Source organism: Nuphar pumila, chromosome 5 (assembly GCF_984573655.1).
Source record: "Nuphar pumila chromosome 5, dmNupPumi1.hap1.1, whole genome shotgun sequence".
Lineage (NCBI taxonomy): Eukaryota > Viridiplantae > Streptophyta > Magnoliopsida > Nymphaeales > Nymphaeaceae > Nuphar > Nuphar pumila.
This window is the reverse complement of record NC_143253.1, coordinates 54,272,523-54,297,654: the sequence shown is the minus strand read 5'-3', so window position 1 is coordinate 54,297,654 and position 25,132 is coordinate 54,272,523. Positions and strand designations below refer to the sequence as shown.

Below are 25,132 nucleotides of genomic sequence, written 5' to 3'. Positions count from 1 at the left end.
TCTGTCCGCCAAGATCTCTCTCTCTCTCTCCATTTTTATGGATGTCTCCCAGGACACACCCCTTCTCTCATAATTTATGTGACTGTGTCAATTGCTCTATGTCATGGCCACACTGTGCATTATGTCCCCCTTCACGCTGATTCGGATGCAATGTTTCCTCTAACATAGGACATGCTCGACGGCCTGCCATGCCTCATTGTTGTTGCCTCTGCAACAAGCCATACACTTGTCGTGTGTCTATCAACCACTGGTTCACCCCTACCCTGATTTACATATCTAGACTTGCACTATCGGACCTCCCTGGAGTTTGGGTCATGACACTCCCCCTCCATAGATGCTTTTGGGATGGTCGACAAGATTATGGCTACAAACACTTTCATATTTTTCTGCATATTATGCCTTATATATGGTCCACTTTGAAACTGTTAGTTATTGTTTGGCCAACATTGAAGGTGTTTGCTGCTGATTGTTTGAGTGCAAATTTGTGTGTTTACTGATGGTGTATTTTTTTGTGAAAAAGTCAGGCACTTGAGATTCTTGGCACTGGATGTAGTTCCCTCTCTATCCATGTGTTAAGCTTACTTCATGATTCATATTACATAAGATAACCCAGTTCATAATTTTTTTTCTTTGGCTTTTTCTGTTGTGCTTCAACACTAGATGATATGGGTATAGACCCCTCCGACAGTCTTTGCAGTTGATAAATTATATTAAAAAAAATCAGAATTTCCTACAATAACAAGGCATAGGTAAACAGGCAGACAACATAGACACATGACATAAGCTATTAAAAAAGCATTACAAAAAACAAACAAAATAACATATTGACAATGCAAAAACCTGAATCATTAAGAAAACAACAAAAGAATCAAACAATGTTCCCAACATACCATGTTTACCATACAAGATACACAACATATAAACAAACAAACTGAAGGATATAGGCATATGAATCGTTGAAACAAATGAAATAGACTATTAAACATACAAAGATAACTTGAAGACCATGAAATTCTTTCATAAAAGAACTAACTCATGCCATTTTTTAAAAAAGGTAGCTGATTCAAGCCGTTGTTTCAAAAAAAATAATCGGTTCAGCCATTAAAGATGTCCTTACAAAAAAAAAATCATCATCGGTGATTCTGGAATACTCGAGGATGAAGTGTTATCGATGAATCATCAAAAATAGTTGCCAAAAAAGTCACCGAAGGAAAGCAGGTTAGAGACCACAAAGAACCCTAGTTTTTGCAAAAATAGCCCTGGGTGTGGACAATCGGTTTTTATACTCAATCGTTTAGGAGTGCGACCTTTATGAGGTATATGCGTTGATTACTACATATAAGTGACTTTAGTCCAATATTTGAGAAGTTATGTGGTTCAGTTTAACTTCTAATATATCTTTATGCGAACGTAATGAGGTATGTGTAGATTAAGTAAGATATTTATGAGGTTATGAGGTTCAGTTTAACAAGATGTTCATATTTTTTTATGCAAATTTTATATTATATATGCGAACTTAGTAAGGTATTTGTGAAGTTTTGAGGTTTGAGTTTATCATAATGTTCACAAATATGATTATGTGAACTTCGTGATATCTCCAAAAATAATATATGAACATCTTTTTGAGTGAGAGTTTGTGATACCTGACTTAAGGGAGCGATATATGGCGTGAATTTCATGAGTTTCACACATGAAAAGGGTTAAAAAAGTTTTAACAAAGTTTGTTGTGTGTGATATTTGACATGAGGTGGATTTCAAAAGTTACGAAGCACTTTGAGAAAATGTGTAAATTTTTTGTACAATACAGACGTCCATTTTTTCAAACTAGATTTCAGTTACAAAAATACCATGTCACTTTTGGGTCAGAGATCCAAACTACATGAGGGCAAACTGGGACAAACGTTCGGAGGAGGGCTAAGTACACCATTAAGAGTTCTTACTTCTTACCTAGTGTGACCCGCTGGGTGGTTGTGAGGGTCTTGACATGATGACACGCGATTAAACTTAATTAACGCACGTGTGTGGTTAAGGCCTATGGTTTTCTTAGCTTGGGTATCTATATATATATATATATATCACATAGATTTCATATATAGGTTGTATCCCTAGGTGATATGACGTGACGGGAGACATTTAATGCGAACATGTACCTGTGCTTGGGGGATGCTGCCAATAATGCTTTGGTGTCACATGTACTCGTCCTCCCTTCACATGAAGTCCGAGGAGCAACAAGACTTGGCTGCTTGTCTCATTTTGTCCTGGTGTCCTAAGTTCTATCTCAATGATCATTTTGTTTCTCCAGTGGGATTGACGATGGAGAAATGTTCTAATCAGGATCCATTTTTGTTCGAATGAAAAAACGTCATTGCAGGCATTTTTTTTTATCGAATCTGAACCTTTAGTTGCGTTGGGCATTGTTTATTTACCAAAGAACATGTTTTAATCGAATCAATTTATTAACAAATTTAGAATTTCTAGCCATTGATTTTATAACCTTTTAAAAAACACATGTGCATAAAAAATATATATTCTAATGCATGTTCTTTACGATGTAAATTAAATTAAGCAAAAAATCATCTACACCCACGATTATACAATGATACCATTGGGATTTGAGCTTGCAACGTCCCAATACAAGGTCACAAGCGGAGGTATAAGACGACAATTTTGCTTTGATAGGGCCACAAAGTGTCCTGAAAGAAGGAATAGTAAAAAGGGCAGCGTCCTCTAGCTCCGTACCAAACACGACTAAATAGTAAAAAGGACAGGGTCCTATTTTTTTATATTTACACCGAAAAACCACTTCAGGATCAGAGACCTAATCGCGCTGACTTTGCCAGACGTACCTATGATGGCTGTCCTTATACCGTAAAACTCCGTGAGCTTGCCCTTGCCCCAAAGAGAGTTGCCACAAAGGGTTTGAAACTAGCACAACGGCTAATAGCTTCAAGGCCTGTGAAGAATGATGGCCGTCCCTTGCCAAGGTAATGCCCAAGCTTGCCCTGTTTATGCAATAAGATGTATCCAAAAAGAAGACTGCAAAGTCTAAAATGCCTGCAGAGTCTGGTCAAAGCAAACCCTGAAGGTAAAATCCAAATGAGATCAGGAACAAGTGTGTCATCGTGGACACAGACCTAGGCACCTATCTATGCAGAGTCTTGTACAATCGATTGACCAGATCAGTTTTTATGAAAGCAGGCTTGCATCCTCACCCCATGATGCAAACCCCAAGGGGTGGTGGGGGGGGGTGGCTTTGTGGGGTGGGGCTTTGGCTGCTAGACGGGCAGGGCAGTCAAGGTTTGATTCCTATGGACCCCTGTCTCGATGGTAGGGGTCCTAGCCTCAGAGTTTTACGCTGCCATGTAGCGCGACCTAGTCTTTGTGCCAGGTGCGGTTTTTTCGGGTTATAAATACAAAAAAAATTCTCATGATTAGGGATGGCAGTGGACCGGGGGAAAGCGGGGCCCCGCCCCGTTTAGACCGGGGATGAAGGGTATGAAACGAGGATGGAGGTGGGGACGAAGGTTAAAATCCATCCTCGTCCGAGGGTGGAGGCGGGGATGGACGTGCACTTTTCCCCGCCCCGCCCCGCCCCGTCCCCACCACGATCCCCGCCCCGCCTCATCCCCGTTTGAACCGGGGATGGAGGACATGAAACGGGGATGAAGGCGGGGGTGGAGACCTTGTCCCCCGCCCCACTGTCATCCCTACTCATGATCTCCATAATACGCCATCAAGAAGGAGGATAACTATTCTCTTTCAACCTCAAAAATTTGAATGAAATATCGAGTAAGTAGAAAGAAAGGACTTGATTTATTCCTTGACGAGAATAGTTGAATATTTCATTCCCAATTGAGTTGTTAATCCGTATAGGCGGCAATCGAGTCTTATCCATGAAAGAAAAAAAATTCTACTAGGTGGCAATGACAAACGCGAAAATAAAAAAAAGGTTGTTGAGGTCCTAATAGCCATTTTTGATTCTCACCCAACCTCAAGGAACTTGACTTCCATCCAACCCACCCGTTACGTCAATAAGAAGAACTCTTCCTTCTTTCCATCTCAAACGAGAAGGTAAGCTTGGAAGGAATAACTACTCAGCTTTAACAGTGAATATTAACTGATGATACGGGTGTCTAAAATGGGCTTGACTTGGACAGCTTAGAGAGGAAGGCTGTCCTAGCTTCATCATGAATAATTCAAATGGATCCACCACACAACCTTCATCTCTCCTATTTCCCCGAAAAACTAGCCATGGTGCAGGTATGTGGTACTTATTAGGGGTGTCAACGAGTCAGGTATGACACGATCCAGTAAGATAAGAGTTTGGTAACAAAGAAAGGTGTTCAATTAAATATTCGGGTCGGACATGTGAAGACCAGTTGTTAAATGAGTCGGGTATGGTTTATGGAATTTTTATACCAAACCCAGGTTAGACAAAAACTCTGAATAAGGTCCTTAAATTTTCAACGTGAAAAACTTTGAAAAAAAATATTTATTTTACAAGGTACTGACGTAGTCTGATTTATGTAATCCTTGTATGGTTTTTATGAATGATCCAGACCTGATACAATCATCTCTTAGTCTAATCTATCCCACCCATTTTCTTGTGATTCTAACCCATTCGTTGGTGAGGATTTTACACGTGGCCATTTCCAAAACCATTGAAAGAAATGAGGTCTTCACGTTGAGATGTACGACAACCCAAACACTGCCATATCGTTAGAGGTGCATTGGATGCCATGCAGTTGATATCGTCATGGATTTGGACATGCACGAGATTCAAAATGGTTGCGTTTGTTCTTTAAGAGATGCCATTCATCGGCAACCCAGACACCACCAGTTTTTCTTGTTTTTCAGCCGATCATTTTTTGTGCTTTAGATGCCGTTCATCTAAAAGATGAATGGCTTTGAAAATTTTTACGAGACCCATCTGAGATGTAAACTATCCAATCACAATGTTTGGGTTGCCATTCATCACATGGATGACCTGATCCTGTCTCAGAAATGACAATGGCAGTTTTGCACCCACTCGAGATGGGTCAGAAAGAAACAAAAGAGCTGCATGAATCCTGACCAAATCTCAAAGGGTGACAAATTTTGGCACTTTACCTTAATCATAAGGACCTGTTACCATTTGAAAATTACCGAGGTGAGATCTTGGATTAGAGAGAGGTTCTACGTGTATATATACTTTGGAGTTAATTGCCACATCATGAAAATGTGGAGGAATATATATTTGTAATGTTACTCCTTGCTTGCTTGATCAAGAACATTGCTTGCTTGATCAAGAACAGCAGTTTGACTCTAGAAAGACTGTTTTTTCTATGAATAAAAAAAACATTGCTGTTCTTGGTCATCTTTTTGTGAGGAGGGCGAGTATTCTTTTAGTTCAGAACAAAGTTACTGAAAGCTTCTTAGATAGGTGGGAAGCCGCTTCCCAAACTTGATAGAAATCTCGATTTCCCCACTCTTCTCCTATGCTTTTTACACACTTCATCAAACTTCTTGTATGTTTTCTCACTTTACTTTTCATAATTTTTTTTATGTATTTTCTCTCAGGCTTCTCACTCACTTCCAAGTGCTTTCTTTAAATTGGCACTCATCATTTTTAAATTTTATTAAAAATTTAATCATAAAAATTTAAGAAGTTACTTTTATTTTAGTTTTTATTTGCCTTTTATTTTTATTCCCATTTAATCCTTATATTGCTTTTTTTACTTCTTGCTTCCCGCTTCTTATATATTTTAAAATGCATTGCTTCTTGCTTCCTGTATCATTTTTCGCTTTCACTTCCTAGTATGACAACCTGGTTAAGAATAAGCACAGATGCATAAACACCGCACGTCTGATCATGATAGTTTTAGCACCAAAAACATCAAGGTAAAACCGTGCTTTATGGTTCCCTAAGTGATTAGGGCGGTTTTTTGGGAAGGTGGTAGATCCTCATCTTACTCGGGATCAATTCTTCCTGGAATCAGCCGGGTGTCGGTGGGTGTTCTTTGTGGACTAGGACTTTCATTTGGGGTTTACTATCTAAGAGGAGAGGTCCATTAATATAGGCCGGTTCCACTAGAATATATGAAGATTTTAGTGGCATTTTTATGATTGTTTTTTTTTCTTTCTTTCTTGTCAACCAAACTCAAAGTTTTTAAGGATGCACTAAAATGCCACTAGAATCTCCATATGTTGAATGATAGTATGTTGTGATTACTTATGGGCTACTATCATACCCATGCTATACTACAATCACTACTAGTCCATTGCTTGAATTTTCTAGCTATTTTTCGAATATGCAGACTTTTCACAATGCCAATTAAATCTCACTGGCTAATCATAAACTAAATTGAATGTGCAACTATTGTCTCGTTTGGGGCCCGTTCATTGTAAGGGACATTCCTTTCTCATAGAAGGCCATACTATTCTGAAAATTTATGCCACACTAGATTTCCCATGAAACACCTTCTTCATTAGGGGGGAGAACGTGAAGGGACTTCCATGGGAAAGAAGGAAAAAAGCTAGGGCTTACACCTGCCCCTGTGAACTTTCCCTCCCTTTTTGTCTCACTGTTTGTTTCATCCATGGTAAGGAAAAGATGGGGCCCACGTGGACTTTTCATATGAAAAATGTCATGTTTCCTTGCAACAAACGAGCCCTTATATTAGCAGTTAAGAGCCCTAAATTGATTCTCAAAAACAATTCAGGGAATTGGCCGATTCCAATTATGAACTGAATGCCAATTTTTAACCAGCAGATGACACTTGTTACAAAAATAATAAAAATAATTTAAATTATTTTAAAAAACATTTAAAAATAAGCCGAATCAGTTTGTTTTCAGATCGATTTCTGGCCGATATGATACTAGTCAGTCGATTAACATTGGTTAAGACTTACTGATCCAAGCAAAGCTAAAATGTTTTGCTTTCGATTTACACTAACATTATCCTTGTATATTGTTATTATAAAAAAAAAATCATCATTTCTCTTCTTCGGCAGCCAGCTTTGTGTTAGCCTCTTATACAATTCAAAATGTGAACTCTTGGTGAAGAAAAAGGGGCTCTTCTAATCCATTTTTCATGATGGACCCTCCTAATAATCAATGCCAAAAATCTTGATAAAAGAAAATCACACAAAGGCCTTATGAGATTTGGATTCTCATGCAAATAACAGAACAAACTTTATTCACATTGGTTAAACGAACATCAGAAAATGAGTGGTGCTAATCCACTCTCGTTTGCAAATGAGTCGTTCGCAAGGGGCATCTTGTGATTCTGATTCATATGACTCCAAATCAAGTTCATGTGACCTAACAAACAACAGAAGTTACGTGTTCCAGTGATTGATGTCTCCACAAATTAAAAGTGTTCAATTGAGGAGTTCAAGAACTTCCTTTTTTTTCGTTTATTTATTTATGTATGAGAGACCCCTTACTTCACTTGACTTGAAAGCATAGTGACAAATCTCGGGAGATTTATGAAAATATTGTGAAAATATCGTGAAAAATTACCTAAAAGTTAAAAACAGTAATTTCTCAGGATATTTTCAATTTCTCACAAGTTTTTCGTAAAAAACATAAATATCGAATTTTCAACGTGATATTTATGTTTTTATCGGTTATTTATCATGAAAAAACCGTGGTTTTTTAGTTTTAAATATTTTTATATTTTATTGTAACTTTTTTTACATTTTTAATTTATTTTTTATTGCTGAGATTTTGCCGAAAAAACACTAGATTTAACAAAAAAAAATCAATTTCTCGCATGTTTTTGGCTACCCATATTTTGCCGTTTTTTTTTTGTCACTATCTGAGACAGATGAGCCTCAACTATAGGCCTTCATTGGCAGAACCAACATCACTCACCAGCCACCATCCACCTCTCTCTCCCTCTTGGGTGCGCAGAACCGTCAGTGGTGCTCGCCACTCTGTGCACTCTCCTTGCTCCTCTCCTTTTGCATCTCAGATGCAAGTAACGTGACAATGCTGGTATCTTCTCACTGATCAGAGCCACCACTCTTGCTTCCTCCTCTTCTTTTTCTTTTCTCCTTTCCCCACATTCAGATTTTGGAGAAGAGATGAGGAGACATGGATGGCAGCTGCCTTACCACCCTCTTCAGGTGAAACCACCAACACCATCATACCAAAAAGAAAGAAAGAAAATGAAAAGATCAATCCTTCTCTTTTTCCCCCTTGTCTTGTTTTCTTCTTTTCCTGATGGGAAGAACCTTTTGTTCTTTAGGTGGTCGCTGTTGCTGTTTTTCTGGCTTTGGGGTTTGCATTCTATGTCTTCTTTGTGCCATTTGTTGGTGGGAAGACGTTGCAGTACGTTGTGATGGGCCTCTACACCCCTCTGGTGTGTTACTTTTCCTTCCCTTTTTTCTGTTATTCTCTGTCTATTTCTCTTATATTTATCTCTATGTCTGTAGTAGGAAAAGATAAACCGATTTTTTTCTCTCTCTCTCTCTCTGTCTCAACCTGTATTCACTGTTTAGATCTTCTCGCGCTTCTTGTTCTTCTATGTTTGTTGTTGGTGTTATTTCTTCAGTTGTATACAATGCGTATGGTAACTTGGTACATTGATGATCTATTGGTTTTGTCCATCGCTGCACCTGCGTTCCATTGCCAACTGGAGTACCTTGATTTCATCATAGAATTGCTGTTTCATACTGTCGGGAATATGCAGTTAAAATATATTTTTTTGCTTGGAAATTCGGTTTAGATAGAAGAAATGCATGCCCTGACTAACTCATATTGGAGTTTTAGGGGCAGATTGTTGCGACTATATAGCTTTCTTTCTCATTCAATTTATTTGGCTAGTGTTAATAGCTCGAGTATTTAGTTTTTTTCTTTGTTACTTTCCATGTTAATGCCTAAAATCTTTTGTTTCCAGCTGACTGCTTTGTTGGTTCCTGTTGGATTCCGATGTGTGTGCGAATTTTTACAATTTTTTCAAGCCTGACTGGGGTTACGGTTAGATTAGATTTGGAGTATGATGTGCTTGTGAAATCATGGCAAATATAGAAGAAAGATGACGGATATTGAAGGGGAGAGAAGAGAAGAGAAGAGAAGGGAAAACAGAGAGAATAAAGAGAATGAGAGGGCCTGTTTTTTTTAATCAATAAAAACATTATTTTGATATTTTATTACATAAAATGCATTTTTAGAGAAATGTTACTAAAAAACTATGAAGAATATTAAAACACACCACCAAAGTAGCATGTCTCTGTGACATGGAACCTTGTTAGTTTTTTCTCCCTGTTTCTCTCCCCTTTCTGTTTAGTCTTCGGTAGCTTAGTGTAAGGTAATCTATGCCATCTCTCTATGTTTGTGCCAAAATCTCTTATTTTTGTCCAATGAAGCCTTGCATAAAGAAATGACTACATGTGTTCTGTGACTAAACAAAAAATGCAAATCTGTGTCATCTCTCTAATATTGTGCCAAAATCTCTTATTTCGGCAATAAAATTCCTTGCATTTTGAGGAGATATTACTAAATGTATTCTTTATTTGAATGCCTTTATCACGGGCCTATTTCTTCAACAAGCCAGTGCGGTGCGACGGTCCTTCCTTACCGTCGAAAGCTTTGAGTATAGAGAGTGCAAGAGAGCGAAAGAGAAGAGAGGGAGAGAAATTGCAATCACTTGAAGGTAATCAAAACGAGGGTAAACAAAGAAAGCTCAACGCATTTGCATTCATTCACTATTTTGCCCCCAGGCTCATTACAGTTCAGTTCTACGGGCTAAACCTTTAGGATATCGATCAACCTGAACCAAAGTACAAGGGTGGCCCAGAGAAAGTTATAAGTGACTCAACACTTACATCATGACTCAAGTAAAGCAAAACAGACTCTAGACACAACTGTACAAAGTAGGTCACAAGGGAACATGCTCCCCCCCTTCAAATCATGCATCGCCCTCGGTGCCATCTGTTTTATGGTAAGCCCTGACTTCATCTGAATAGCGGCTCTTCATCCGGAATGCTGGCTCCCACGTCAGTTCCGTTGTCTCCTCCCACTGTACAAGATACTTCTTTGCTTTGCCCAAGTAGTTGACCTTATGACGAAGGATCTTGCTAAGACGCTTCTCGATCCGTTGTGTTGCCGGGGCCCTCTGCAAGATAGGAGCACGTTGTGGCATGCTATATTCCGGATCTCCCTTGTCTGTATAGAACGGTTTTAGGTTGCACAGGTGAAACACCGGGTGTACGTTGAAGTCCGGGGGCAGGTCCAGCTTGTACGCCAGCTTGCCTACTCTCTTGGTGATGGTGAATGGTCCCTCGTACTTCCTGATCAGTTCACGGTGCCACCCACAGAAGATGCCTATGCGATCCAGGTAAAGCTTCACCAACACCTGGTCTCCAACACGGAACTCAACAGGCCGACGATGCTTGTCCACCCATTTCTTCATTCGCTTAGCCGCCTTATGCACAAACGCCTTCGCCAGCTCAGTCTGCTCGTGCCAGTTTCAAACAAACTAATAGACAAAGGATAACCTTCCTTTCTCTTGTGCGGCTAGAGTATGCGGAGTCAGCGGTTGCTGCCCCGTGGCTATCTCGAACGAGCTGTGGCCTGAAGACTCATTCTTCTGAAGATTGTAGCAGAATTGGGCCACGTCCAGAAGCTTCACCCAGTCTTTCTGATTGGCACTAACAAAGTGCCTGAGGTACTGCTCTAACAGTCCGTTGATGCGCTCCGTCTATGGGTGGAAACTTGTTGAAAACAACAAATCTGAGCCGAGTAGCCGAAACACTTCACGTCATAATTTTCCCGTGAAGCGAGCATCGCGATCGCTCACAATGCTTCTTAGTACACCCCAGTGCTTCACAACATGCTTGACGAACAACTCTGCAGCCTTTTTTGCAAGGCACTCCTTGGAAGCTGGGATGAAGGTGACATATTTATAGAAACGATCCACCACCACCAGGATGAGCTGAAACCATCTATCTTCGGCAGACTAACAATGAAGTCCATGAAAATGTTCTTCCAAAGACGTTTTGAAATAGATAAAGGCTCAAGGAGACCGACAGTCTTCTAGTTGGTCCCCTTGTCTTGTTGGCAGACGAGACACGTTCGCACATACCTCTTCACATCGTCTCTCATCTGCGACCAATAGTAGCCGCGCTCAAGGAGTGCTAAGGTCCACTCCTGCCCTGGATGACTGACCCATAGTGTATCATGGCACTCCTTAAGTAGTTCGCAGCGAAGGCTTTCCCACCGCGGCACGAAGATGCGTCCCCCTTTAGTCACAAGGAGGTCATCCAGTAACCAGAATCGCCTAGTCTTTCACGCATGCGTCAGAGAGACAAGGTGTTGCGTCGTTGTGTCCTGCTGCATACCTTCGCGGATGCAGTCCAGCAATGCACCCTCCAAGTGAACTTCGGAAGGCTTCGCCAGCGCAGTCGCCAGTTCCGCCTTGCAACTCAAGGCATCAACAACAATATTGGTCTTCTTCACTTTATACTCCAAAGCGAAATCAAACTCTACAAGAAACATTTGCCATCGAGCTTGCTTGGGCGTCAGCTTCTTCTGCGTCTGAAAATAGCTCGTGCCGACATTGTCCATCTTGACGATGAACTGGGCACCTAGAAGATAGTGTCGCCAGGTCCTGAGACAGTGCACGATGGCTGTCATTTCACGTTCGTGCACAGTGTAGCGCATCTTAGCATCCTTTAACTTCCGACTCTCGTAAGCAATCAGATGTCCCTCCTGCATGATAACTCTGCCGATGGCGAAGTCTAAAGCATCTGTATGGACTTCAAAGGGTCTTGTGTGGTGCGGCAACCGCTACACAGGTTCCCTCACCAAGGCTTTCTTCAAGCCATCGAAGGCATCTTGGCAAGCTCCTATCCAGAGCCATACCCGATTCTTCTTCAGCAAATCCGTGAGGGGTGCAACAATGAGTGAGTAACCTTCGATGAACCATCGATAGTAGTTTGCCAAGCCAAGGAATGACCGCAACTCTGTCACTTTGGTTGGCGGATTTCATTCTTGGATGACTCTTATCTTTTGCCCGTTCATGCGCAGCAAACCACGCCCCACAACATGGCCTAGGAAGCTGATCTCCTCCTGTCCGAAGAGACACTTCTCTCGCTTGACATAAAGGTCATTCTTGTTCAGCACCTGAAACACTGTTCGTAAGTGCTCGACATGTTCCTCCATGCTGTTGCTGTAGATCACGATGTCATCAAGATATACTACCACAAACTTGTCTAAGTAAGGGTAGAAAATCTTGTTCATCAATGTCGTGAATGTGGCTGGAGCATTCATCAACCCGAATGGTATCACCAGAAATTCATAGGCACCGTAGCGAGTGACACAAATTGTCTTTGCCTTGTCACCATATGCAATCCTTACTTGCCAGTAACCCGATCACAAATCTAACTTCGAAAAGACTTGGACACTGCCTAGTTGATGGAACAAGTCCGCTATCAGTGGCAACAAATACTTGTTCTTCATCGTGACCTTATTCAACGCACGGTAATCCACACATAGCCGTTTGGAGCTGTCATGTTTCACCTGAAAGAGCACAGGAGTGCCAAAGGGTGCTTTTGAAGGACGAATGATGCCTGCTTCTAATATCTCGTCCAGCTGCCTGTGCAACTCCTTCAATTCAGTCGGTCCCATGCGATAAGGGACCATGACAGGGGGCTTTGCACTCGGGGTCAACTCAATCATGTGGTCGACCTCGCGTCTCGGCGATAGATGCTTCGGCAGTTCCAAGAGCATTACTTCTTCAAACTCCGCCAACAGTGGGGTAAGGGTCGGTGGCACTGTTGCTCCAACCTTCCCTTCTTCGGTGCGCACAACAACTAAGAATGTATGCTCTCCCTGCTTGACACCCTTCTTCAGTCGCATAACAGACAACATTGAGGTCTTGCCTCAAAGAGTAAGACACTGTATCGTGTGCGAAGAGTTCGACCCCATGACTGTCAATGAGTTCACCTTCGACAACATCATTATATTCTGGCTGCAAAGAAACTCCATGCCCAAAATCATCCGAAAATTATCCAGGAACACCACTTAGAAGTTGGCTTTGCTGGCCCAACTCTCAATTTGGATAGCCATATTTCTTGCTTCACCAAGGATGGGCTTGACCTCAGAGTTCACCGTCTTGATGGTCCTTCGCTTTGGCCCGAGCTTCAAGCCCAATCGCTCCGCTTCTTCCCGCGAGACGAAGTTATGTGTGGCCCCAGAGTCTACCATTGTCATAGTAGACTTCTCATTCACAATGACTTCCAAGTACATGAGTTCTTTGCTCATCGGTATGCTTTCTACTGGACAACTTCTGACGCGTTTATGGTCTGCATGGCTCTCATTCTGGGCTGCACGACCTCGGTATCACTACTCTCTGCTTGTACCACGTTGGCTTGTCTGTCGTCCTTCATGAGGCGCTTTGGACATTGCCTTGCGATATGCTTATCGCCTCAGAACTGACAAGTCACAACCTGCCCTTTGTTGTCGTTGTTGTAATTCTTGTAATTCTGCTTCTTGTTGAAGTGGTGTTGGGTCGACGCCTCACCCTTATTGTCACGCCTGAAAAAGGTGTTTTAGGTGTACGGGTGTCGGGTCTGGATATCAAGACTCGAGACCCGACCTGCATCCATCCATTGTATGTACAAATTTTTTTTATTTCTTTCTTTTGGGTCCGGACATTATAACAGATCCATACCCATACTGTACACTTGCATATTAATATGATGTTTAGGTCACGATTTCTTTGACAGAAATCGTGACAGCCACAACCCCTTTCTTCCTCTATTCTCTTTTTCTTTTCTCCGCAGGTTCCAGAGCAGATTCTCACATGGTATCAGAGCGAAGATCTGTCTAGGGTTGAAGAGGCTTCCGAAAGGTGCGACCGACCGGTCAGAGGTTTGAGGTCTTCTCTTTCTCAGATTCCTTTAATTCTTTCTACCTCTCGTTTCCTCATCTTTTTTCTGATTCTCCTCTAGTGAACTCATACCCACGTGGGTCTGATAACGTGAATCAATATTCACGGAAACCCTGTGCATCAAAAAAGGGAAAAAGAAATTCCTTTTCACGTGGATCGCTGAAATCGATTCACCCATCCACGTGAAACCCCGATTCCCTTCACGTAAAACCCGATTCCTCCTTCCCCCTTTCTCCTGGTATTTCCAGATCTTGTGCACCAACCATACTTTTGTTTTTGCACATTCCCCTCTTTGCATCTACCCTACAACAACAACAACAACAACTACGCCTTCATCCCAAAACAATTGGGGTCGGCGATATGAACCAAAAAAGAAAATCATTCTGGGTCTTCCACATGAATCCTTCTCCTCCAATCATTTCTATCCAATGCCATATCCTCGGTGAGGTTCAAAGCAAATCATTCTTTGCATCTACCCTGCGTATCCAAATCTGACAACAAAGTTGCGTCAGATATGAGATACTAAGCCCTCTTGCTGTAGGTATTTGCTGTGTGACAACGTTTTTAAACCTGATCCTCATCCCTTTTCAAGTGTCTATTCTTGCGTTGCCACAACTGAAAAGACCTTTAGATTATCACTCTGATTCAAAGTGTAAAATTTTCTTTTTTTACGTCAATTTCAAATCTTATAAAAGTGCAAGGGAAAACTTAGGTCTGATTCCCCTTTAAATCTGACAACCTCTGATTGCCAGTTTTAAGGGTTACCCAGCCGCAAAAAAAAAAGCCTGAGCAAACTTCTCTGGCAAAAGACTGAGCACTTTTTTGATCACCCTTGTTAATTTTACTTTCTCCATGGATTCTCATTCTTCTCAATCAAGTCTTTCTTCAAGCTTTCTCAACCAACTCGTTTCCGAAAAGTTGAACACCTCAACCTTCTTGATTTGGATGAGACAAATTATTCTTTTTATAAGGAGCCAAGGTCTCTTAGGTCACCTGGATGGAACCACTCCAGTCCCGCTAGAATTCGTTACGCGAGAATAGAAAGATGATAAGGGGGCGAGTTCAATTGTGTATGTCAAAAATGTAAAATATCTCAACTGGGAAAGGAAAGATCAATCAGTAGTTGCTACATCACTTCTATGTTGTCTCAAGAGGTTCTTGTTGCAATCCCCGATAATTGCACTACCCTGCAGCTATGGGAGAGTTTAGTTCAGACGTATTCACAAGTTTCACAAGCAAGGATGGTTTTTCTCAAGAGAGAATTTCAGCTACTGAGAAAAGATTCTATGACCATCATGGAATATCTTAATAGGATGAAGACTATCACAGACCAACTTGCAGTTATAGGATGTGCCATGAGTGACAGTGATATGGTGCAACAAACTCTGAGTGGATTGGGACCTGACTATAATATGATCGTCACCTCACTATTGTGTCTGCCTGCCCTTCCTACTTTTGATGAGCTGCGAGCTAAATTAATTCAGTACGAAATGACTCTGAAGGGTTTTTCTGAAGGAGCTCATGTTCATACAAATTCCCAAGAAGTTTTTGCCACAGGGGTGACTTACGGTCGAGGACGAGGATGAGGGGGATAAGGGCGAATTGGACACGGAGGACGTGGATTGCTTCCCACCCTAAATATGTTGACTCATACACAGGGACAAAGTTCCATTCCCACTTGCTTCCTTTGCAACAAAAAGGGGCATATCAAGGCAAATTGTTGGCACAATCCAGAGAATAAAGGAAAGGCTACACAGACAGAACCCAAAAGAAAGTCCACCAATATCAGAGACAATGGAGAGATTAAAGATCTGCTGATATCTGTCTTGTCAGAATTGAAGTTAAAGCAGGATGATCAAGGCACTTGGTTTGTTGACTCAGGGGCAGCAACTCACGTGACTGGTGATGCAGGTAAACTTTCTAACCCTATTCCTTATTTTGGCAAAAGTAAAATTGTCACCGACGATGGATCCCACCATCCTATCTCTCATGTTGGAAAAACTGTCATTCTCATGTCACATTCTACTCTTGAACTTTTTGATGTCCTTCATGCTCCCAACATCAAGAAAAATATTGTTTCTGTTTCTAAACTTGTTGATGATAATGCTTCAGTCGAATTCACTCCCTTCTCTGTGCAGGTCAAGGACCTTCGCACGAGGGAAACATTCGCTGAAGGAAAAAGGCAACGCAATATGTATGTCTTTGAAGAAGCTCCATGCCATTTCGTTCGCCCTGCTCATCTGGATTCGAAGTCTTCATTAGAGTCGTGTTCCCATCATTCTGCAAATGTTTTTAGTATTTCTAAATGTAATAAGCCTTTCTTATGGCATAGTCGATTATGACATTGTGGGAGTCATTTTATTGAGAAACTTGTTTCAAATAATCTCATTCCAAAAGAAAGTCTCAATGGGGATGAGAAAAATCAGAAGTGTTCCAGTTGTCTTTTATGCAAAAGTCATGTATTGCCTTTTCATTTCATTAATAAGAGAGCTTCAAAACCTTTTGAAATTGTAGATGTTTCGATGAGATGCACAAGAACCTAGGCAGAGAAAGAGAGAGAGACGACTGTGAAATGAGAAAACACGTTAACTTTGATTAGGGCTAATCTCTATGTTAAATAGAGAGAGGCCAAATATAAAAATTACATACGAGTCCCTCATTAAACAAGAAATATCAAATAACCTACTTTTAAGAAACCTTAAACTTAAAAACTCTTTAATCTCAACACTCCCCCTCAAGCTGGAGTATAGATATCGATTATGCTCAACTTGTCACAGCATTTTGAGAAATTTGGTCTAGCAAGAGGCTTTGTAAACATATCTGCAACTTGGTCCTCAGACTTTAGATATTTGGTAGTGATATGACCAGCTTGAACCATATCTCTTACATAGTGGCAATCAACCTCAATATGCTTTGTCCTCTCATGAAAGACATGATTGTTTGCTATATATGTGGCGACCTTGTTATCACACATCATGGTCATAGGAGAGGAAACCTTCACCTGAAGATCATTCAGAACCGTACGAACCCACATTAATTCAGCAGTTGTTTGGGCCATGGCCCTATATTCTGATTCTGCACTAGACCTAGCAACCACATTTTGCTTCTTACTTCTCCATGAAATTAGGTTATCTCCCAAAAACACACAGAATCCTGTGGTAGATTTTCTATCCACTACAGATCCTGCATAGTCATCATCAGAGTAAGCCACTATATTCATAGTTCCACCTTTCTTGAATAATAACCCTTTTCAGGAGAGGATTTTAAATACCTGAGAATCATTATAGCTGCATTCCAGTGTACCTCAGTTGGTTTGTCCATAAATTGGCTAACTTTGCTTACTGCTAAAGCAATATCCGGCCTGGTCACAGTTTCATATAGTAGCTTCCCTATTAGTGAGTGATAGCTTTTGCTGTCAACGGGTTTCGACCCTTCTTCAAACAACTGAACTTTATGGTCCATGGGGATATTAGCTGGTTTAGCTCCCAACATTCCAGTTTCCTTTAATAAGTCAAGAACATACTTCCGTTGGGACAAAACCATCCCTTCATGACTCCTGACAACTTCTATACCCAGAAAATATCTAAGTGAGCCGATGTCTTTTGTAACAAAGTGTTTTTGAAGATGAGCCTTTGTGGCTTCAATATCTTTCACATCATCTTCTGTAAGAATGATGTCATCCGCATATACCACCATAACAACTATACCTGAGTTGGTTTTCTTAATAAATAATGTATGGTCTGCTGCTGACCTATTAAAGCTAAAACACGACATCACTTCAAACAACTTTTGAAACCATGCACGCGGACTTTGTTTCAAGCCATATATTGCCTTTCTCAATCTACACACCTTCTGACACTCCCCCTCTACCTCGAAGCCAAGAGGTTGTTGCATGTAAACTGTCTCAGTCTCAGATAGATCCCCATATAGAAATGCATTTTTCACATCTAATTGACACAAACTCCAACTATGATGAACAACTACTGAGAGAACATGACGAATGGTGCCCATCCGTGCAATAGGATAAAAGGTTTCAAAGAAATCAATACCATATGTCTGAGTATACCCTTTTGCTACTAGTCTGGCCTTGTACCTTTCAATAGAACCATCTGATTTGTACTTTATTGTATATACCCATTTGCATCCAACAATGTCAGCATCCACTGGGGAATCAACTAGATCCCATGTATGCTGAGACAATAAAGCATCCATTTTTTCTTGCATAGCCAACTTCCACCTGTTATCTAGCTCTGCCTGTTGATAGTTCAGAGGAATAGTTTCAGCAGATAAGGCTGAAATAAAGGTTTTCATCTGATTTCCAATTCTGACATCGGACACAAAATGAGATATGGGATATAAGGTACATTGTTGAGTCCCCTTTCGTAGAGCGATTGGCCTGTTATCATCATCATGAAGATCACTGTTGTCAGTAGTACTTACCTCAGGAGAAGAAGAAGATGAAGGCACTAGAGGAGGTGGAGCTCTACGCACATATACCAATGAAGGATTATTAAATCGTGAAGAAGATGAAGTTTGGTTCGGTAATGAGGGCACATACTCCAAAGGAAAAGGAGGTATAGGTAATAGAAAAAACTCAGTTGGATCAACTTGCATCTGGGAACCAGTACTAGAGTAATATGGAATGGATTCCAAGAAAGATACATCCACACTGACATACTCTCGGCGAGAAATTGGATCATAACATCGATATCCTTTTTGATTTTTTGGATAACCTATAAATATGCATTTTGTAGCTTGAGCAGCTAGTTTATCACGGTCAGGGCCAAGTTTGTGTACAAAGCAAACACATCCAAATATTTTAGGTGAGAAAGGGAAGAGTTGGGCATTAGGTTTTAGGATATGTAATGAAATTCGATCTCCCACAGAAGATGAAGACATGCGATTGATCAAATAACAAGCAGTGATAATCGCATCACCCCAATATACCGCAGGAACATTGGATTGTATCATAAGGGTCCGTGCAACATCAAGTAGGTGCCTGTGTTTTCGCTCAGCCACACCATTTTGCTGAGATGAATAGGCACATGTAGTTTGGGGTTGGATGCCATGATCTTGGTAAAATTGTAACATGACTTTTGATTTAAACTCAAGAGCATTATCAGTGCGAACAATCTTGACAACAAATTCAAACTGAGTTTTTATTTCAAGAATTAAGGATTTGATAATACTTGGAACTTCAGATCTTTCTTTTATTAAGAACACCCACGACAACTTAGAAAAGTCATCAACAATAACAAGATAATATCGACACTGAGTCCTAGTAGGAATTTTACTAGGACCCCATACATCTGCATGAAGAAGTTCAAAAACTTTATGACTGGACTGACTCTGACTCGAAGAAAACGAACTTCGATGATGCTTGCCCAACTGACATGCTTCACACTGCAATGATGTAGTAGAAGAAATTTGAGGAAAGACATAACGAAGCTTTGACAATGAAGGATGACCAAAACGACGATGCCACTGAACAGGACTGGAGTAGTGTTCCACTGGAGCATAAACATTACCTACTGGATGATGTAGGTAGTAGACTCCATTTTCTTCATAGCCTCCACCAATCTTCTTCCCCGTCAATAAATCCTGAAAATGACAACCCATCGGATCAAATATGACTCTACAGTTTAGTTCTTTAGTAAGACAACTAACAGAGAGTAAACTTTGAGGAAAATTTGGAGCATGCAGAACATTTTTCAACTGTAAGGAGGAGGATATAGAAACATTTCCCTGACCAACAACTGGTGAGGAACTCCCATCAGCTAATGAGACTCCTCGATGAACATTAATATCCTTTAGATCTGAAAAGAAAAATGAATTTCCACACAAATGTCTGGATGCACCAGAGTCAATAATCCACTTACTATCATTCCCTATTGAGTAGGCAACACCAACTACAGGAGAGGAGGAGCTCGAAGGGCGAAGAGCTATCAGCTCATCATATTCTGCTCGACTGAGGGTTATATTGTCACTTGCAGAGGTATTATCATGTGCATTTGTTACCTCTAGTGTAGTAACATTTGCTTTTGGAGCATTTGACTTTGATGAAGAAAAAAAAGGTCGGCCATGCTTATCCCAGCAGCGATCTTCTAAATGTTCAGATTTTCTACAGAATGTACATTGAAGTTTTCCTCTGCCTCTTATACCTCTGCCACGACCTCGTCCTCTGATACTCTGAATATTTCCATGCCCATAACCAGATGAGACAGCGAGAGCAGATGACTAGGACACAGGATGAGATTGTGGAAGAGAGATCACAAGTCTACTCAAACGATTGTATGCATCAGCAAGAGTAGGTACATCAGATCCAGTTATCATTTGGACTTTTGCAACAGAGAATTCAGAAGATAAACCAGTGAGAAACCGAGCAACCATAGTCTGTTCTTGATGATCCTTGTGTTTCGAACAACAAAGAGGTTTGTGAGCATTGAGTCTTTCAAACGCAGCTTTGACGGAGGCATAGTACTGGGCCAAGGTCTGATCTCTCTGCTGTAAATTATATATTTCCTGTTCGACTTGCAAGATACGACTCACATTAGTCTATTGTGAGTACGTATCTCGAAGATTGTCCCACATCTTTGGCTGTATTATAGTAAATTAGACCATCTGCAATATGAGGTTCGACACTATTCATGATCCATGACAATATAATGTCATTATCTTCGTCCCAAGTAATATATTTTCCCACCTTTTCATTTGGTTCATTTTCCAACAAAATATGTTTTCTACGATATCCAGATACCGACATCATAAACGTTCTGGACCACCTGGCATAGTTTGTTTCATTCAATCTCACAAAAGAACCATACACAAAGGGGTTTGCAAATGCCTTATATTCCCCAATATTCTCATTTTTGGAATCAAATTTCTAAACATCACCCATAATGAATAATACTTAACAGGGAATGAGATATTTGATGCTAAAACTGCTGCAAAAGGAAACAAATTCACTCTCTTAATCACTTATGATTAAAACAATTTTAATGTTCATCAACCACAAGCCAACTAACATAAGAGCAACATATTTCATAATCTTGTGTCAGTCAATTTCCACGACTACCCAAAGCTGTTCAACCCACATCAGGGATAAAATCACGTCAGCAAAGAAAAACAATGTATTTCACCCTCATACGACAACTTCTTTCACAACTACACAGGGTTATTTAACCAAAAACAGAAATAAGATCAGATCAGGCAATGAGATCTGAAAAAAAAAACTTGAACCACGTCGAAACTTGGCATCCAGGTTCACGACCACAAAAACAACACAGGAAATGAGATCTGAGAAGAACAGAACCATGTCGAACTCGGCATCCAGATTCACAACCAAAGATAATATGAGCATAAAAAAAATTACGGCCGCTGCTCCCAGACACAGAAATCACAACAGCTGCTCCCAGACACAGAAATCACGACAACTTAAAAAAAATTCCACAACACAGGGGTTACGGCAGCTGCTCCCAAACACAAAAATCACGACAGCTGCTCCCAGACACAGATATCACGACAGCTTAAAAAAACTCCACAACACAGGGGTTACGACAAGAGACCACCTTTCACATCCAGATCCAACACTGACAGGGGTTACAACAAAAAATCACGGCAAGAGACCACCTGAAGACACGCAGTCACCGTGTCTCTTAGATCTGATGACAGATCTGGGTCATGACCTTAGTCAGACACCAGATCTGTTATCAGATCTATGCAAAAAAAATAAATGTGCACACCTGGTTCCAACTTTTTCTTTTCGTTGGTGTAGATCGATCACGATCGATCACGCTCCCGAGATCTACCGCTCTGATACCATGTAGATGTTTCGATGAGATGCATAGGAATCTAGGCAGAGAGAGAGAGAGAGAGAGAGAGAGAGAGAGAGAGAGAGAGAGAGAGAGAGAGAGAAACGACTGTGAAATGAGAAAACACGTTAACTTTGATTAGGGGCTAATCTCTATGTTAAATAGAGAGAGGCCAAATATAAAAATTACATACGAGTCCCTCATTAAACAAGAAATATCAAATAACCTACTTTTAAGAAACCTTAAACTTAAAAACTCTTTAATCTCAACAGAAATAATATGTTCTGATGTATGAGGACCAACCCCAGTTGCCTCTGGCTCTGGAAGCAGATACTACCTAATCTTTGTTGATAGCTATTCTTGATACACCTGGATATATTTCATAAAAAATAAGTCGAAAGTTTTCTTTTTGTTCCAAAACTTTCTTTCCTTAGTAAAAAATCAATTCTCTGAGTCCATCCAATTTTTCCAATGTGATGGAGGTGGGGAGTTCTCATCTAGTGACTTTATTTCTTTTCTCCAAAATAATGGGATAGGAAGAAGGGTGTCCTGTGCATACGCTCCTCAGCAAAATGGGATTGCTGAGCGAAAACATAGACATATCGTTGAAAGTGCCATGAGTATGCTGCATGACATTAACCTTCCCATCAATTTGTGGACAGAAGTCTTTCATTCTGTCGTACATGTGATAAATAGACTGCCTATGGTTGTTCTGGAAAACAAGTCTCTTTATTACTGCCTTTTTGGAGCTCATCCTAGTTATCATGATTTGCGTGCTTTTGGATGTGTTTGTTATGTGCACATTGATCTGTCCTTGAGAAACAAGTTTCAGGACAAGGCTCAGAAGTTTAGATTTGTGTGTTACGCAGATGACTACAAAGGATATAGGTGTTATGATCCTATCAACAGACGCATCAGAATCTCAAGAAATATTGTCTCTGCTGAGCAGAATTTTGATGCTGACACAACGGAAATGCCCTCTAACACAACTGAAGTTTATTATCCTTGGCTGAATTCAGAACTTTTTGCTAGTTCAAATGAAGACTGTTCTATTGATTGTGTGAGGCAAAAAGAAGAAATGTTTGAGACCACTGGGACATCGGGATCACAGAATGAGGAAGAAGTACCATCCTCGGTACCTGGGAGATACAAGGGCATCTCTTATTCTAGACAGAGAACAACAACGTCAAGCCTTCTAAATCGCGCCCCAGCAGACAATCCTACTTCCTCTCACACTCTTGAGGTCAGAAGATCAAATCACATACGACACCCTATTGATAGGTGGGTCAGCTATAACGTCTCTTTGGATTTTCAGCTCTTTTTAACTGCTCTCAACAAGGAAGATGAACCTATTATGTACTATCAGGCAACCACTTCTACCAAATGAGTAGAAGCCATGAATGATGAAATGCAAGCGTTACATGAATGTGGAACCTGAGAAATTGTTTCCAGACCATCTGATAAAAATGTTGTCGGATGCAAATGGGTCTACAAAATTAAATATAAACTAGATAGAACTATTGAGCAATACAAGGCAAGATTGGTGGCAAAAGGGTTTACCCAAGAAGCAGGGCAAGACTATGATGAGACCTTCAGCCCGGTGGTGAGAATGAGAACGATTCAAATTATTCTTTCCTTAGCTGTTGAACATAGATGGAAGCCGAGTCAGTTTGATATAAAAAAATGCATTCTTGTATGGGGATTTGGAGGAAGTATATATGGAACAACCCCCTGGATATCAAGAGCAAAATTGTAAAACTCATGTGTGCAGGCTAAAAAGAGCTATGTATGGTCTAAAACAAGCATCTCACTCTTGGTTTGAAAGCTTCTCGCTTGAGATTCAAAAGCATGGATTTTCACGCTCTCTACTGGATCACTCATTATTCATTTTTAGAGGTCAGGAAGTGATCACCCTACTGTTAATTTATGTTGACGATATTGTCATCACAGGAAACTCTGAAGCTCACATCAAGGAAGTTAAAAATCTACTCGGTCAGAGGTTTAAAATGAAAGATCTTGGTGCCCTGCGCTATTTTCTTGGTGTAGAAGTTGATAACCAGGCTTATGGTTTAACCCTCACTCAGCACAAGTACACAATAGATGTTCTCAGCAAGGCAGGTATAAAAGACTGCAAGCCTCTAGAAACTCCAAGTGTACTTCACCAAAAACTTGGCATTCATGATGGAGATCTGTATGAGGATCCCACCCGGTATCGCAGTCTCATAGGAATGTTGCAGTATTTCACATTCACTCGTCCTGATATTGTTTATTCAGTCAATCAAGTGTCTCAGTTTATGCATGCCCTACGTACTGGACATATGGAAGCAGTTAAGAGGATTCTTAGATATCTGAAAGGGACCATTGGGGATGGATTGATATATTCACCGTAGTCGTCGGGCAAGAATGAGCGCGAACTTACTGTATATTGTGATGCAGACTGGGCAGGGGATCCTGATGAACGAAGATCTACATCAGGATATTGTATCTTTATTAGAAGGAATTTAGTCTCTTGGAGCAGGAGAAAACAAAAGGTTGTTACTAGATCAAGCACTGAGACTGAGTATAGATCCATGGTTGTAGCTACTGCCGAAGCCACGTGGGTCAGGCATCTCCTAACTGAACTAGGAGAAACGATCTCTCGCTCTACCTTGTTGTGTGACAATCAAAGTGCTCTCAACATGTCATTCAATCCAGTACACCACAGTCATGCTATGCATATTGAGATCGACCAACATTTTGTAAGACAAAAAGTTGAAGAAAAGAGATCGAGCCTGAATTTGTCAACACTGAAAGACAAGTTGCAAACATATTTACAAAGGGCCTGACAAAAGATCATTTTTGAATGCTTAAAGACAAGTTGTTCATGGTTCAAAACCATGATCAACTTGAGGGGAGGTGAAAAAGGTGTTTTAGGTGTACGGGTGTCGGGTCTGGATATCAAGACTCGAGACCCGACCTGCATCCATCCATTGTATGTACATTTTTTTTTTATTTCTTTCTTTTAGGTCCGTACATTATAACAGATCCAGACCCATATTGTACACTTGCATATTAATATGATGTTTAGGTCACAATTTCTTTAACAGAAATCGTGACAGCCGCAGTCCCTTTCTTCCTCTATTCTCTTTCTCTTTTCTCCACAGGTTCCAGAGCAGATTCTCACAACGCCGATCCTCTTTCTTGCCTCTATGGTCCGACTTCTTTCTGGCCTTGGTCGATGGAGTGAAGGTCTTGCGCGGAGTATCCACTAGGCGCTCGGTTGTCATATATGCTTCTTCCAAAGTCTCGGGATTGCTCCTTTCCACTTCAGACTGTGCCCACGGCTGTAGTCCCACAATAAACCAGTTGAGTCTGTTTTCATCTGACATATTGGGTACGTCCAACATGAGTTTCTGGAACGTCCTGATGTAATCTATCAAGGCTCTAGTATGCTTCAATTCC

At 40.7% G+C, this 25,132-nt stretch overlaps 1 protein-coding gene across 2 annotated transcripts in view; it reads left to right on the top strand.

Annotated features, from left to right (window-relative positions):
* The first annotated feature begins 7,803 nt into the window (after positions 1-7,803).
* Positions 7,804-25,132, top strand: part of LOC149837617 (putative protein S-acyltransferase 22) — a 32,813-nt gene continuing 15,484 nt past the window's right edge. Inside the window, exons 1-2 of one of the 2 annotated variants that reach the window (XM_090006149.1) lie at positions 7,804-8,112; positions 8,235-8,348. In XM_090006149.1, the coding sequence (XP_089862275.1) occupies positions 8,071-8,112; positions 8,235-8,348 (156 nt within the window). In that variant the 5' untranslated portion in view covers positions 7,804-8,070. The remainder of the gene's footprint in view (positions 8,113-8,234; positions 8,349-25,132) is intronic. The other variant, XM_090006150.1, reaches the window with a different exon arrangement.